Here is a 14,843-nt window from a genome sequence, read left to right as displayed (position 1 = left end):
TCTTTCAATAAGCTCATCGCTTATTTTGAAAAATTTTCCGCCTGGGTTAAAAAAAAAAAGAGCACGTGAATGGCTTGACCCAAAACGATGGAAATAATAATGCTAACATTTAAACTTTTTATTATAAACTCAACTGATTAGTTGTATGCGGAGATAAAGGCCTACCAAAACTGATTTAAGCATTTCTACCTCCATGGAACATTCTCGAAACGTTTCAGCTTTAGTGGCATCCTTGGAAAAGGCATCAGGATTGGAATCTCGAGGGAGGGCATACAAGAAGATCTGTCAACTTGCTCATAAAGATGCAAAGGTGAACAGCTGGAAATTTAACGAATGGGATTATGGAAAAAATAATATTACTCTCCCTTGTAAGGCAAGGGGCTTATTTATATCAGATGATGAAGAGTGTCCAGTAATTGTGGCTAGAGGTTATGATAAATTTTTCAATGTCGATGAGGTCAGTTATACCAGATGGGATTCGATCGAATCTAACACTGTAGGCCCATATGAGGTTACTGTGAAAGCAAATGGATGTATTATCTTTATTTCTGGTTTAGAAGATGGAAGTTTAGTGGTTTGTTCCAAACATATAACTGGGCCAAGAGATGATATAGATAGAAACCATGCGGAAGCAGGAGAACGTGTTCTATTGAAACAATTAAAGCTAAAAGGAATTAATTCAAGGGATCTAGGTTTAGAATTATACGAAGGGAATTTAACAGCAGTTGCAGAGTATTGTGATGATTCGTTCGAGGAACATATTTTAGAATATCCACTCGATAAGGCTGGTCTTTATTTACACGGCTTGAACTTGAATGAACCCAATTTTAAAACGTTACCCATGCGTGCTGTTACTATGTTTGGCACTAAGTATGGATTCAAGAATATAAATGCATTTATAAAAGACGATGTTGGGTCGCTGAAAGTATTCTTGGAAGATTGTGCTGTGAATGGTTCCTTTAATGGCGAAGAGATCGAAGGATTTGTTATCAGATGTAAGAGCAGGGACACAGGAGATTCATTTTTCTTCAAGTATAAGTTCGAAGAACCATATTTGATGTATCGACAGTGGAGAGAGGTTACCAAGGACTACATTACTAATAAGTCAAGGGTTTTTAAATTTAGAAAACATAAACTTGTGACAAATAAGTATCTAGACTTTGTTATCCCAATCTTAGATAACGACTCTCGATTGTGTGAAGAATATATGAGAGGGTTTGGGATAATTAAGCTTAGGAATATGTTTTTACAATCTCTAGGGATGTCTGGTATGGAAATTTTAAACCATGAGAAGGTTATGCAGTTGGAATTGAAGAATTCAATAGATTATGATAAAGTCGATGAACATACTAAATTCTTAGTCTTTCCCATTGCAGTGATAGGCTGTGGTAAGACCACTACATCCGTAGCATTGACTTCTTTATTTCCGGATAGTTGGGGCCATATTCAAAACGATGACATTACTGGAAAAGACAAGTCGAAGTTAATGAAAAAGTCCCTAGAGTTGCTAGCAGACCCAAACATTAAATGCGTTATTGTAGATAGAAATAATCATCAATTTAGAGAACGTAAGCAGTTATTTGAATGGTTGGATGAATTAAAAGAAGATTATCTACCTTATGATACTAATATCAAGGTGATTGCACTTTCATTTGCTTCCTACGATGATTTAGATAAATTGAAGACATTGACAGTTGATAGGGTATTAGAACGAGGTGATGCTCATCAAACGATAAAGGTGGATCAATATGGTAAAGCCAAAGTGTTGGGTATCATGGGTGGATTTTGGAAAAGATTTCAGCCAATTATCGAGGATAAATCACCAGATAACCGTTTCGATCTAATAATTCAGTTGAATTCTTTGCAAAAAGATTCTTCGTTGATGAACGTAAAGACTATTCTTAAGAGATTGCATGATGTTTATCCTATTTTAATTCCTGAAATTCCTAGTGAAGAAAGTATAAATATAGCATTTCAAAAAAGTCTACAGTATAAGCCCAAGATGAAGGAACGGAAAGTAACGAATAATGAAACGGTGTCTGGTACTCCTAAAAAGAAAGTGCGTCCTGCGTACTTTTCTGTTAATATAAAAGATGGTACTCCAATTAAAGAATTGATTTCTAATGTTATAGAAAAGCCATCAAATATTTCAGAGGATGCACAGACTATTCTAAAGAATCTATTGCAGAATGATAACTTTCAAGAATCGTTCCATATAACGCTTGCTCATGTAATGCAAGGTAAGAGAGGGGATCCTGCAGAACAGGAACTTTGGAAAGCATACTTAAAACATTACAAGAAAATCTTAAAATCATACAATGACAAAGAGATACCAAAACTAATTGAAACTAATGATTTTGTAAGATTCCAACCGAAAATGATATGTTGGGACGATAAAATTGTCTCAATTGTTATTAAATTCCCTAATGATGAATGTGTATCTGATGAGAACGGGTTGTTGGTGACTAAATTAAAATGTGCCAATAAGATCCCACATATTACAGTTGCAAGATTGCAAGATAATGTGAAGGCAGTCTATTCGAATACAATATGTAAGGATGTTGTGGAGAATAGAGATGCAACAAATATAAATCATGTTGAACTAGTAGACTCTCCTAGTCTCACAGGAAATGTATGTATTAATTTATAGACCAATATTAGATAGAACAATCATTTTTGATCAAGATTTGGGGAAAGTGGGACATCAGTTGTTCATATAGTCAGTTTTTATAATATCAAAAAATAGAAGGAGACCACAGTCCGATATTGAAAATATATTATTGAGTGTAAATTCTTTTTTATTAATGTTAGAACCCGTTTCAAGTTATAGAAGGTGTTGTCTAGTATGGAAACGATTCTACTTATGTAAAACTCGAGAAATCTCATAGTAAAATTAAGGGAGAGCTAATGGTGACGCGTGTCTCAAAAACAACTCTTAAAATTATTGTATCTAACAGAACAAAGATGGAAGGAAATAAGAGAACTTAACAGGGGTATCTATGATCTGGTGCTGGTGTTAAGGTTATATTTCTGGAGTTTTATTTTCTATTTATGATTATCATTCAAATATATTAAAAAATTTAAAATAAATGTTAAGAAGAAATTACAAAAGAAAAGCTTAAAAGTAAACAAGAATTAAATATTAGTTTAATTTTTCTGATTTTGAAATAAACAGTGGTTTGAAGAGAGATCCTTCTTCTTTAATTAAAATTTCTTTCTAATTAGTAACTTTTAACCTGAAATGGAAATGGGGCTTGGCGGCTATTAAAATGGGAGGTTGGGGCTGTTCATAGAAAACAGAGACAAGACAAGCTTTGGACATAGAAGCTGAAGAATAATAAATAAAACAAGGTCAATATCACTTTGCTAATAATATATTTGATGTTCTAGTACCTGTTGACGGCTAATTAGTTTGTTTTTCCTCACATGATCCAATATTTAGTTTTGTAGGGAGGGCTTATAGTCATCGCGTAAATCGCACGTTGTATACGCTCCACATTCTACCCTATATATTGTGACTTTTGTGGTATCCCTTTCTCTACACTTTAACAAGGATCAAAAGTAGGCTTGTGTCAACGACATATACATCTAAGTTACCCCCCTAAAGGAATATAATCTTCCTTTCTATCGCCTATTTAGTACCTCGGCAACAATAGGATAGGAAGTCGGTTTATTGGGTACATATACAGTTCTGAGTAACTCCCTGAAAAGAAAAGGAAGTTAAATCCCAGGTTCTGTGTTGCAGATATGTTGGATATTAATGAAAGGGAAAACTCTTCTAGAAGTTCAGTTTGTAAAATTCCACCTGATCTGAATGATCCACCGAAAAATATACCCTTAAAGTCATTATATGATAGATATCAACTAATTGAAGAATTGGGAAATGGATCTTTTGGCTGTGTTACTTTAGCTAAAGCCAAGTTTGATCTGATTAATCTTTCATCAAATGTACATCAATGTAAAGGGACCCTATTAGATCAGACCAATACAGAATATCAGAATTTTATTGCTAAATCTCAAAGACTAGTTGCAATCAAGACTATGTTGACTAAACTCTACACATTACATGACTATACAAGGGTAAGAGAGGTAAAATTTATTTTAGCATTGCCAACGAATAAACACTTGATTCAAATATTCGAGATATTTGCAGATACATCAAATTATCAACTTCATATAGTTATGGAGTGTATGGAACAGAATTTATATCAAATGATGCTTCATAGGAAAAAGAGAGTGTTTTCAATACCCTCTTTGAAATCAATCTTGGCTCAAATATTAGCTGGTATTAAACATATTCATGACCACAATTTCTTTCATAGGGATATTAAACCAGAAAACATTTTAGTCTCACCAAATAAGAGATATTTTGATAAAGAAAGGCTTGAATTAGGGTTTTATCCAGATAACTATGTTGTGAAATTAGCTGACTTTGGGCTAGCACGCCACGTTGAAAATAAGAATACATATACCGCATATGTGTCTACACGTTGGTACAGATCTCCAGAAATTTTGTTAAGAAACGGTTATTACTCAACCCCTTTAGATATTTGGGCATTTGGTTGTGTTGCTGTTGAAGCAACAATATTCAAACCATTATTTCCTGGTTCAAACGAATTAGACCAAATTTGGAGAATTTTAGAGGTTTTAGGCACTCCATATAATAATAAAAATGATTCAACAGTCCCAAACAACTTTAAACCTTATGGTGGAACTTGGAATCATGTTGCGGAGCTAGCAAGTAAGTTAAATTTGGAATTTCCATTTGTGGAAGGAATTTCTTTAGATAGGTTTATTCCATTACCCGAATTATATGATTTATTGGATGTAATAAAGAAATGTTTAAGATGGAATCCTTTAGAGAGGGCTTCAGCTAATGACTTATGTTTGATGGAATATTTTAAAGATACGGTTGCCAGTGAGTCAATGAAAAACTCAAATACTAAGGGGGAATCCCGTAAGGATGTTACAGTCAAAAATAATAGAGTAACAACCAATACTGAACAAGCTTTAATATTTGCAGGTATCAATTCTGATCCTTCAAAGACGTCACAATTAGTATTTTCTTCAACTAAAAATAGTAATATTGATCATAATATGGAAGAAGATAGTATTCAGATTAATGATGAAAATCAGAGATCTCCTAAACACAACGGACATATGCTATCTATTCCTGAGACTAAAAATAATGGAAAATTTTTTGGTGATGTACTGCCTTTGAATCCAAAAAATATTACAAATGCAATCAAACCATTTGACCATTCAAAATTACCAATGAAAGGATTTGCACCGGAGTTTAATTTTATTGAAAAGATCAATTATTTGTCAGATGACAATGACCCCCCAATACCAGATATGGAAAAAGACGATGAAAATGATGATGAAAATGGAATATTTTCTGATACTGATAGTACAGAAGAAGATGAAATAAATATGACGCGGGAATTACAAAGGGAGACCCATATTAAAATACCAAATGAATTAGATCAAAATGTTTCATTATATTTTGGTAATAATTTAGAAAATTTAGATAATGGAGATAACAAAGAAGAATCTGAATCATTTAATCAATATATTTCTGAAATGGGGTTTAATATTGATGATTATGAGCAAGAAGCAGATAATGATGATATTATAACCGAAGGTGAACCATATGAATCTGAAAATGGCAGAAATTGTGATGAAGATAAGAGCGATTTTTTCTATGTGTTTTCTCATAAGGAGCAAACAAACAATCCTTTCACTAGGAGAACATTTCCCATGAACCATGAACAAGAACAAGAAGAGGTGGAAGCAGGGAACACGTCATTACCGTTCCCCGATGTGGCACCTCGAACATTTGAAATACCGCACCTTGGTCCTTCAGAAGAAGTTACTAACAATTGTTCGCTAATGAATCCGAACAGTTTCTTCGGAAACTTAACCTTTTAAGGTTGAGGCTAGTTATGAATAGCTATCCCCTGCTTGCTTTCCAGGATTGCTGTTGGTATCACGCAAACATAAATAATTATTGTTCCTGCATATATATTTAAATAAATGTACGTATTCATATTCTTTTGTGCACCCTCCTTCGCCAATGGCCAAGCCAAGCGGAGTCAGCCGCCACAATAGCAAAGCATAACCTAGCAAAGCGTCAAGAACGGTGGACACCAGCCCTAACGGATCCCATTCGAGCGACGGCATTAGGTCAAAGAGTGTCACCAGACACTTTCTTTACGAGTCGCATCCATATCACTTTCTGTCACTCTCGTTAAGCGAACTGTTCTGCGAGCTTTCTTCGCGTTGCTCGTTTACGCGTCGCGTTTTCTTCTCTTCTCTTCTCTCTTAGTCAACTTGCAGAAACAAATGCTGAACGAACACAACAACACTAAAGCTTAGGGCTGGGGCCTCTGTCCGTTTCTGTAGAGACCACCGGTGGAACGACCCATCGTACAGTGCAGGTGTGGTACCCTCGTTTCTCTCCGTAACGTCGTTTTGTTGATTCATTCCTCTTCGAGAAACAATCCGTTATATCGACGTAGGCACTGCTACACTGAATAACCCAAGTACCAACAAGAAACACTACTGCCACATACGGAGGTACATACCTAACGGACGTGCGTATCCTTCTGGCTGGCTCTTTTGTTGTTATTCTGGTTAAAGAAAAAAAAAACCCAAAAGAACGAACGACTGAGGGACATGATCCTTCACCCCCCATTTATAAGTAAACAAGCTTTATAATCTTTTCTTAGATCCCATATCTTGCCAATTAGCTCCCTCTGAATCTCAAACTATTTTTTTCACTTCACGGTTGAAGGCTCAATCAAATTATCGTAACTAAAAATATATCCGGCACCGTTTGGAAAAAGCCGAAATTTATTTATACGTATAATCCTTCAAATTTACAACTTCCTATTGTTCTTCAACCCTGATCTATCGGCTTCAAAGAAACAACTATTTTCTCTCAGAAAATCATTTAACTCCCTCACCTCACATTATTATGATCGCTCCCTTATCCACTAATCAAAGAGAGCCTCATTATAAACATATACCGGACAGAAATAACAGTCACAACATAAGGAAGTCTTCAGCTAGCTCATTAACATCGTTAACAAAGGAACAACAGGACCAAATTCAACGACGATCACTATCCAGCATCTCTTCATCGACTGTAAGAAGTTCATCAGATTCAGAAATGCTTTATTCCCCTATTGCGGACTCTACTCATACGCCCTATAATACAAATTTACCCTTTGCCGCTGCTCCATCTGCTAATTCACTCATCACTGGCTGTCACTCTACCTCACCGCAACTCTCCTATACGATGAATATGACGAATTGTTACAGTAATAACAATAACTATACAAATAACGCTGCTACGTTAGATTTTAGCAATCTGATAACTCCAGGTCCAGCATCAGTGACACTACTAGAGAAAAACGAGACCGGTACATCAACATCATCATCAGCTCACTTACATACCAAGATATCGAAACCTCAACGAACGTCAAACATTTCCAAACAAGGTACAGCCATCACTCCAAGCACAACACCCACCAACACAGCCATACCCACTTTCAAATCCAAAAGAAAGGGTATAGTGGCAGCAGCAGCACTAGCAGCAGCCGCTATCGTACCACTCCCATTGAAATATAGAGAACAATTAGAATCCGCTCCGATACCCACCCCTATTCAGGAATTTGAACAACAGGAGTTGGCCAAAGTACCCAAATCTTACATCGTGGCTAAGGATTCTAGGACACTCTCTTGTGTATGCGGTGTCCAGAATAGGGTTCTTGAGTACGATGACGATGCACCTGTGATACAGTGCAGTCATTGTAATAGATGGCAACATAGGGCCTGCTATGGAACATCTGCTCTGTGGGACTTCAATTGTAATATTTGCAAACCACGAATTATTAATTCAACCTTGGAACAACGGAAACAGCTGGAAGCTGGAGCCGGTGGTGAAATTGAGGAATCACAGGAGAAGGATCTGGAGGAGGAGCCGTTACCAAATTTTCATCTGTTGACGGATTATGAATATAAGGATAAATACGTGTCGCAATTCATAGATAAGCATAGTGATGATGATTGGGTGCTTCCGTACAATGGGTCCACTGAGGCCCCCAAAGTGGCGGTTCATGTTACTGGAAATTCTGTTCATGTCAAACAAGTTTGCTTGAAAGGTGATTTGATTGACGAATTTTTGGGTGTAGTGGATTTTCAGAAAAATTATATTATGGATCCAATAAATCAATATAGATTATGGGGGACCACGAAACGGGATGTCATTTTCCATTCTCAATGGCCCTTGCTCATAGATGCTAGGGAGAAAAGTGGACGCTTTAGATCGTTAAGAAGATCTTGCAACCCTAATGTGGAACTAGTCACTGTGAAACTGGGTCAAGATCAAGATAAACATTGGGGTGATAGCACAGTGAAATTCATGATTAGAGCCAAGAGGACCATACAGGCGGGTGAAGAACTACACATTAATTGGCAATGGGATTTAAGACATCCAATTTGGCAAATTATTATGGGGAGTGCAGGTTTTGAGTCATTAACTGATATGGATAAATATTGGTTGATATATTCCGTGGAAACTGTCTTGGAGAATTACAAATGCGCATGTGGTGATGATAATAAGGATTGCCATTTATTAAAAGTTAGAGAATTTTCCAAAAAATTACAAAAGGATTTCAAATCAAAGAGTAATAACAGATCTAAATTGAATGAAATCTTGAATAGAAATAAGAAAAAACCCATCACGGAGAAACAATCGCCATAATTTTGCTTTGTTTTGATAGATATGTAGTATTCTTATAAATAAACGGACCGATTAATAAATATCAACATTCTTAAACAGTGGCATGGTTACATAAATAGTTATACCATTACAATTTTGCTTTCTCAATGAGAGATCGTTATATACGAAATTGTTAGTTTCTTTCTGGAAAATGGTTTATTCGGCGAAAAGCAAAATGTAAAAAGCTCCATTTATCGTTAACTAAATAGTCATCGGATATTTATATGATCAGTCAGTGAAACCTCCTCAAAACACAACTATATAAGAAATGGCTCACAGAGCGTTTGTTCAGGTGATAATAACGGGTGCCCAAGTTTTTGGTAAGGCTTTCGCTGAAGCGTATAGACAAGCAGCTGCACAATCTGTTAAGCAAGGTGCCACCACTACGGCAAGAGGACGTTCAGGGAAATCAGAGTATGGTGGTATAACACTGGATGAAAGTTGTAAAATCCTAAATGTTGAAGACGGTAAGAATCTAAGTCCCGAAAAGGTTAATGAAAGATTCCAATATCTTTTTGATATTAATGATAAAGAGAAAGGTGGAAGTTTTTACCTACAGAGTAAGATCTATAGAGCTTCTGAAAGGTTAAAATGGGAACTGGCACAACGAGAAAAGGAAGCAAATCCACCACCACCACCTCCTCCGCCGGCTGGTCAGGCATCAGAACAGCAACAGCCGAAAGCATGATATGATGAAGTAAGGAACAACAGCATTGAAAGTGGGGAGAACTTTCTGGCCTTTAGTAATTATGTCTACTAAATAAACATCCTGTAATTAATTTTCACAATACGATACACTATCAAGCTTGTTTTTGGAAGATTTCTCTTCGAAAATTGATAATTCCCAAATGAACAAGATGCGTAAATAAAGATATTTAGAAATAAAATGTCCTATCATAATAGGGAGTCACAGTAGAATTCAAACTCTCAGATCGCATTATACAATCCTCTGTAAACGTGCTCTTCATTCCCTGAAATCGTCCTTAGACGTCCCAAAAAGAATGCCCCCATCATAATAGATGATAATCTAAGAAACCGGAAACGAAATGAAAATTGTGCCCGATCTTGTTTGGAGATAGTCAAAATTCATTCAGCTATGGGTTATTGAAATGGTTTCAATTATTCATAATCCCAGTATTAACTAACAAAAGATTGAAAGGAAGAAAAAGCCATGATGGAATCAAAAACTTCTCTAAGAACTCCCAACCTCTGTCATGAGGATACAAATGATCGAACCGCTAGGTTTCTATGTTATAGTAATTAATATTATCTTGAGATAGTATTAACCGCCACTGATGATTGGTTTTTTAAAAGCAAAAACTAAAATGGAAAACCGAAAGTACAAACAGACTGAGTTGAAAAATGACAAGATGGTTCTCTTTTATATGTTTTTCGAAAATGGTAGAGCGACAAAATTTTCATTGCTACCCGGAAAGTGGCACGCCATATAAATGTGTTTTATAGGGTTTTTTCTTAGGTGGAAAACGTTAGGTTACAAACGGAATATTAACATTAATTACTTATTACTTATATATTATTATAGAATACATCTAGAAGATAGGCAAAAAGTAGCCCACAACTAGTAAGGGAATATTGAAAGTGTCTCTCCTTATTGTCCAACAAGTGGCGCAATTTAAGTGGAACCCATTTTTTAGTAAGATCTTACTTCGATCTACACTATTATTGAAGGACCATCTCCGACCAGGGTATGTTTCTGTTTGTCCCTCCTTCTCAATGGGCCCAAAGGCCAGCATTGAATGAAATTTCTTGAAATAGTTAAATACGCTTTGCCTATCCCAAAATTCAAAAATGAATCTCTGTCTTGAAGTCAGTTCGACATCAGTGTAACCAGTCAAAGACAAGAACTCGTTATTCGCAAAACAAATCTCACCGGTCCTTCTCCAGATGACCAATGGGGTGCAATTGGAAAAAGTGGCCATATCTTCTAAATCCAATAACATTCTTTGCAAAGTTAATTCTTGAAATTGGAAATCATCTGGAATCATACCTGTCTCCAATGCTAAAATAACTGGTGCAAATTCTTCTGATATTTCTTTTACAATTGATTTTAAGACATCCTTATCTCCTTGGGCGGATTCTTGTTTGATGGCGAATAATTTCTTCAAACATCTAATCATACCATAATATGACAGCATGTAGTTGAATGCCTTAATGGAATTTTGAATCCTATAAAGATCCTTGGGGGTTCTAATGATTTTTCTAATATCAAAGGGTGACATGTGTGAAAAATCAATGCTGACGTCAGGGGGAATGTTCCTTGTATGGGAAAGATTATTCAAAGATAAATGGGTCATCTGTTCATGGCTATCCAACGTCATATATGGCCTTGAATGGGGAGCATATTGTGGAGGAGGCATGTCTTCATACTTTGATGAAGGACTAGGGTCATTAATACTAGGTGTCACAAATATTTCGGTAGCAGCAGGAACAGTCCCCATTGGGGGGACGGGAGGTGGAACATCAAAATCTGTTGGAATTGGTCCAAATGGAGTAGGAGCCTCCAGAATTTCCTTAAGTTTTGAATCTTCAACCTGGGACCACCAACTGCTAAATGCGTTTTCTGGAGGTGGGGGGCCCATTGCAGACATTCCATTCTGCAATGAAATTCCACTAGGAGGAAGTACATTAGGCATATGCATAGGATGAGGAGGTTCAGAAAATGATACCGCATTTTCATGATATTCATGCTTTAAACCTTTAAGGACATTCTCACCGTAAATAGGCGGTGTCAACTGTCGTATTCTGGTAGGTCTTGGCGGCATCATTGCATGAGGTAAATCTTGAACTTGAATACTATTACTATTAGATCTCCTCCCCATACGAACAAACATAGCCTCTGTTTCTCTTTTCTTCTTTTTCCTTACGGTGTCCTTACACGTATTACCAATATTCCTCTTTATACAATTCTTGCAGGGACGACCAACGTCACATTGTAGATGCTTTATATGACAGAACTCGCAGGCGATGGGTATTGACTTTCTAGCCGGCGGAGTTGAACCTTTCTTGGTCCCCTTCCCTTTCTTCTTAGTTAGCGGGCTTGTTGTGTTGGTATTGCTCATTGCGTATGTATTAATTGCTCTGTAATGATGTAGCTTAATTATCCGTCTGGAATGTTGTAATCCATCGATGATCGGTGCCAAATAGAGGAGATCTATTCTTGGAAGAGTTAGAAAAATGTAACAATGGGAAACAAGAAAAAAGGGTAGAAGTGGACCATGTTAGTACCCATGCCTATCTACTCCAGCCAGTTGTGTGGAGCCTCTCCAAGAGCACAATGGCGTCATTGCACTAAAGGGCGAGACAGGAAACAAGGCAAAAACCGGTATAGCAATCACTTATTATTCGACACATTCTTCACTGAGAACACGACAAGGAACAAGCATATATATATATAGATCTGATGAAGATACCCTTCCCGTTAGCTAGACTGAGGAACATAGGGATCATTGCTCATATCGATGCTGGGAAAACGACCACTACCGAGAGATTGCTGTATTATGCAGGGAAGATCTCAAGATTCGGAGATGTTCATACAGGTGATACGATAACTGATTTCTTGCCCCAGGAACGTGCTAGAGGGATCACTATTCAAAATGCCACCGTATCTTTGCCCTGGAATAAACATGTCATCAACCTGATTGATACGCCAGGTCATATGGATTTCTTTTACGAAGTTATGAGAGCTCTAAAGGTCTTGGATGGATGTGTCGTAGTTATGGATGCTGTGGCAGGTGTGCAATCTCAGACAGAAACCTGTTGGAAGTTTGCAAGGAAAGTCCCTAAGATTTGTTTCATTAATAAGATGGATAGGGTCGGAGCTGGCTATAGTAGGACTTTAATGGAATTGATTTGGAAATTGAACTCAAGGGTTGTATTAGTTAATATTCCTATCTTCAAAAAAACTCAAGATGGAGATTCCTTCTGTGGTGTATTAGATATCGTAAACCAGAAAGTCATGAAATGGGATTTGAATGATCCTGAAAAGATTGATATTTCAGATGTCCTTGACTCCGAAAATGATTCTCTAATTGAACAATATACCAAATGTAGACAATCAATGGTGGATACTTTGAGTTTGTTTGATGACGTGTTGGTAAAATCATTTCTTGAACATGCTGATGGTGATTATCTGAAACTAGATTCGAAAACTTTAAATGAATCGATAAGGAAAGCTACTATACAAAATCAAGTGACACCAATAGTTTGTGGATCCTCCTTTAAGAATATTGGTGTTCAGCCACTATTAGATTCGATTATAAATTATTTACCATCGCCGTTGGAGGCTGTATTTCCGGATGTTAATAAGGATGTGATCAAAGGCCCAATGAAGAGAGACGATAAATTGGGAATATTATTTAATGAAAACAAGGATTTGTGTGCTGCATTGGCATTTAAGATTATTCATGACCCTATTCGTGGTACCATGGTATTTGTCAGAATCTATTCAGGTATATTGAAAAATGGTCACACAGTTCATAACACTACCACTGGGAAAAGTTTTAAAATCGGAAAATTAGTTAGAATGAACGCTAATATCCCTGAGGAAATCACACACCTAAATGCCGGCGAAATTGGTGTTATTACAGGATCAACGATATCTGAAAATATTAGTACTGGAGATACATTAATATCACACTCAATAAAAAAAGATGGTTTGAAAACACTGTCTAGAAAACCCGAATTTAATCTCAAGATAAACCCCATGATAACACCACCCCCCGTTTTCACGGTGTCGATCGAACCCAGAACTTTGGGGAATAAAAAATCAATGGAAGATGCATTGCATATCTTAACCGTAGAAGACCCAAGCTTACATGTATCCCATGATGCTGAGTCAGGTCAGATATTGTTAAGTGGGATGGGTGAATTACATTTACAGATAGCAAAGAATAGATTGCTAAACGAATTGAATGCTGAAGTAGAAGTTGGGAAAGTGATGGTATCCTACAAGGAGATAATAAATAAGGGTTCTAACGAGATCACAATCCAAAATGAGAATGGATATAAATTTACAATCAATGTCTCACCTATTGAAGAGGAAAAATTGGCAAGTCTTCTCTCAGAAGATGGAAGTAACCTAGTGACGGAAAATGAAACATGGTATCCATTAGGATCTGATAACAATTACCTTGTAATGGAGAAAAATATAAAATACGCATTGGAGAAGGAATGGCCCTTACAGTTGTCATATGAATCAATTGTCAATTCGTTAATTTCCAGTTCTGTTGTGGTCTTACAGCATGGGGGAAAAAGAAGAAATTTTCCATTGTACAGCTGTGCTGTAAAAGTAAAAGGTGATTGGGAAATTCCAATTGACACTACCTCCCCTATGGAAATATTATCCATTTCACGTAGTATTTTGTCCAAGACATTAACTGATCTTCCTGAAGAAGAATATTCCGTACTTGAGCCCTCAATGAACTTGAAAGTTTTAGTGAACCAAAAGGATATGGGTCCAGTAATTCAAGACTTGACAGGAGCAAGAAGCTGCACGATCTTATCAATTGAAGAAGATTCTCTTACCAAAGATGAAAATGCTGTAGAGTTTCAAAAAATTGCACACGATCAGTATCTACCGCCAGATTCCACTTTAAATATGGCTCGCTTGGAAAATGACGATATAAGTAAAAAAGTCATCAATGCTACTGCTCCATTGAAGGCGATGATGGCATATTCAAATAAACTAAGAAGTTTGACTCAAGGAAGAGGCGAATTTTACATGACTTACAGAGGTATGGAAAAACTTACTCAGGATAGAATGAATTCATTAGATGACGCATAATTTCAAAAATACACTGTAAATAATAATAACTGTTAGGCTTTGAATTCATATCAATTTTATACATAAAGGAATTTATATTTTTTACAAGAACCTAAATTTCCTTTGGTCATCCTAAATCTATCTCTTAATTCTTTTTAAGTTTAGGTATAATTAAAAAGGGTACTTTTTAATTTTACTGCTACCTAACAATTACTTTCCCGATAACCTAACCAAATTCCTAAGCCAAATTGTTGTTACGACAAAATTAAGTAT

The 14,843-nt window shown here is 36.4% G+C and overlaps 6 protein-coding genes across 6 annotated transcripts; 5 read left to right on the top strand and 1 right to left on the bottom strand.

The window, feature by feature from the left end:
* Nucleotides 1-193: 193 nt before the first annotated feature.
* Nucleotides 194-2,650, top strand: TRL1 (tRNA ligase; the record flags this gene model as incomplete). Its single annotated transcript, XM_003673849.1, has 1 exon — nt 194-2,650. One exon carries the CDS (start codon nt 194-196, stop codon nt 2,648-2,650), a length of 2,457 nt encoding a protein of 818 aa, XP_003673897.1.
* Nucleotides 2,651-3,747: 1,097 nt separating this feature from the next.
* IME2 (protein kinase IME2) lies at nt 3,748-5,931 on the top strand (the record flags this gene model as incomplete). Its single annotated transcript, XM_003673848.1, has 1 exon — nt 3,748-5,931. One exon carries the CDS (start codon nt 3,748-3,750, stop codon nt 5,929-5,931), a length of 2,184 nt encoding a protein of 727 aa, XP_003673896.1.
* Nucleotides 5,932-6,979: 1,048 nt separating this feature from the next.
* On the top strand, nt 6,980-8,770 carry SET4 (Set4p; the record flags this gene model as incomplete). Its single annotated transcript, XM_003673847.1, has 1 exon — nt 6,980-8,770. The coding sequence occupies one exon, from the start codon at nt 6,980-6,982 to the stop codon at nt 8,768-8,770; it is 1,791 nt and encodes a 596-aa protein (XP_003673895.1).
* Nucleotides 8,771-9,056: 286 nt separating this feature from the next.
* Nucleotides 9,057-9,476, top strand: PAM16 (import motor complex subunit PAM16; the record flags this gene model as incomplete). The annotated part of the gene is made up of 1 exon (XM_003673846.1): nt 9,057-9,476. The coding sequence occupies one exon, from the start codon at nt 9,057-9,059 to the stop codon at nt 9,474-9,476; it is 420 nt and encodes a 139-aa protein (XP_003673894.1).
* An 862-nt stretch (nt 9,477-10,338) lies between these two features.
* Nucleotides 10,339-11,868, bottom strand: GSM1 (Gsm1p; the record flags this gene model as incomplete). Its single annotated transcript, XM_003673845.1, has 1 exon — nt 10,339-11,868. The coding sequence occupies one exon, from the start codon at nt 11,866-11,868 to the stop codon at nt 10,339-10,341; it is 1,530 nt and encodes a 509-aa protein (XP_003673893.1).
* Nucleotides 11,869-12,209: 341 nt separating this feature from the next.
* On the top strand, nt 12,210-14,591 carry MEF2 (mitochondrial elongation factor MEF2; the record flags this gene model as incomplete). The annotated part of the gene is made up of 1 exon (XM_003673844.1): nt 12,210-14,591. One exon carries the CDS (start codon nt 12,210-12,212, stop codon nt 14,589-14,591), a length of 2,382 nt encoding a protein of 793 aa, XP_003673892.1.
* Nucleotides 14,592-14,843: the final 252 nt, after the last annotated feature.

Source organism: Naumovozyma castellii, chromosome 1 (genome assembly GCF_000237345.1).
Source record: "Naumovozyma castellii chromosome 1, complete genome".
In the NCBI taxonomy this organism is placed as follows: domain Eukaryota; kingdom Fungi; phylum Ascomycota; class Saccharomycetes; order Saccharomycetales; family Saccharomycetaceae; genus Naumovozyma; species Naumovozyma castellii.
This window is presented reverse-complemented; position numbering and strand designations above follow the sequence as displayed.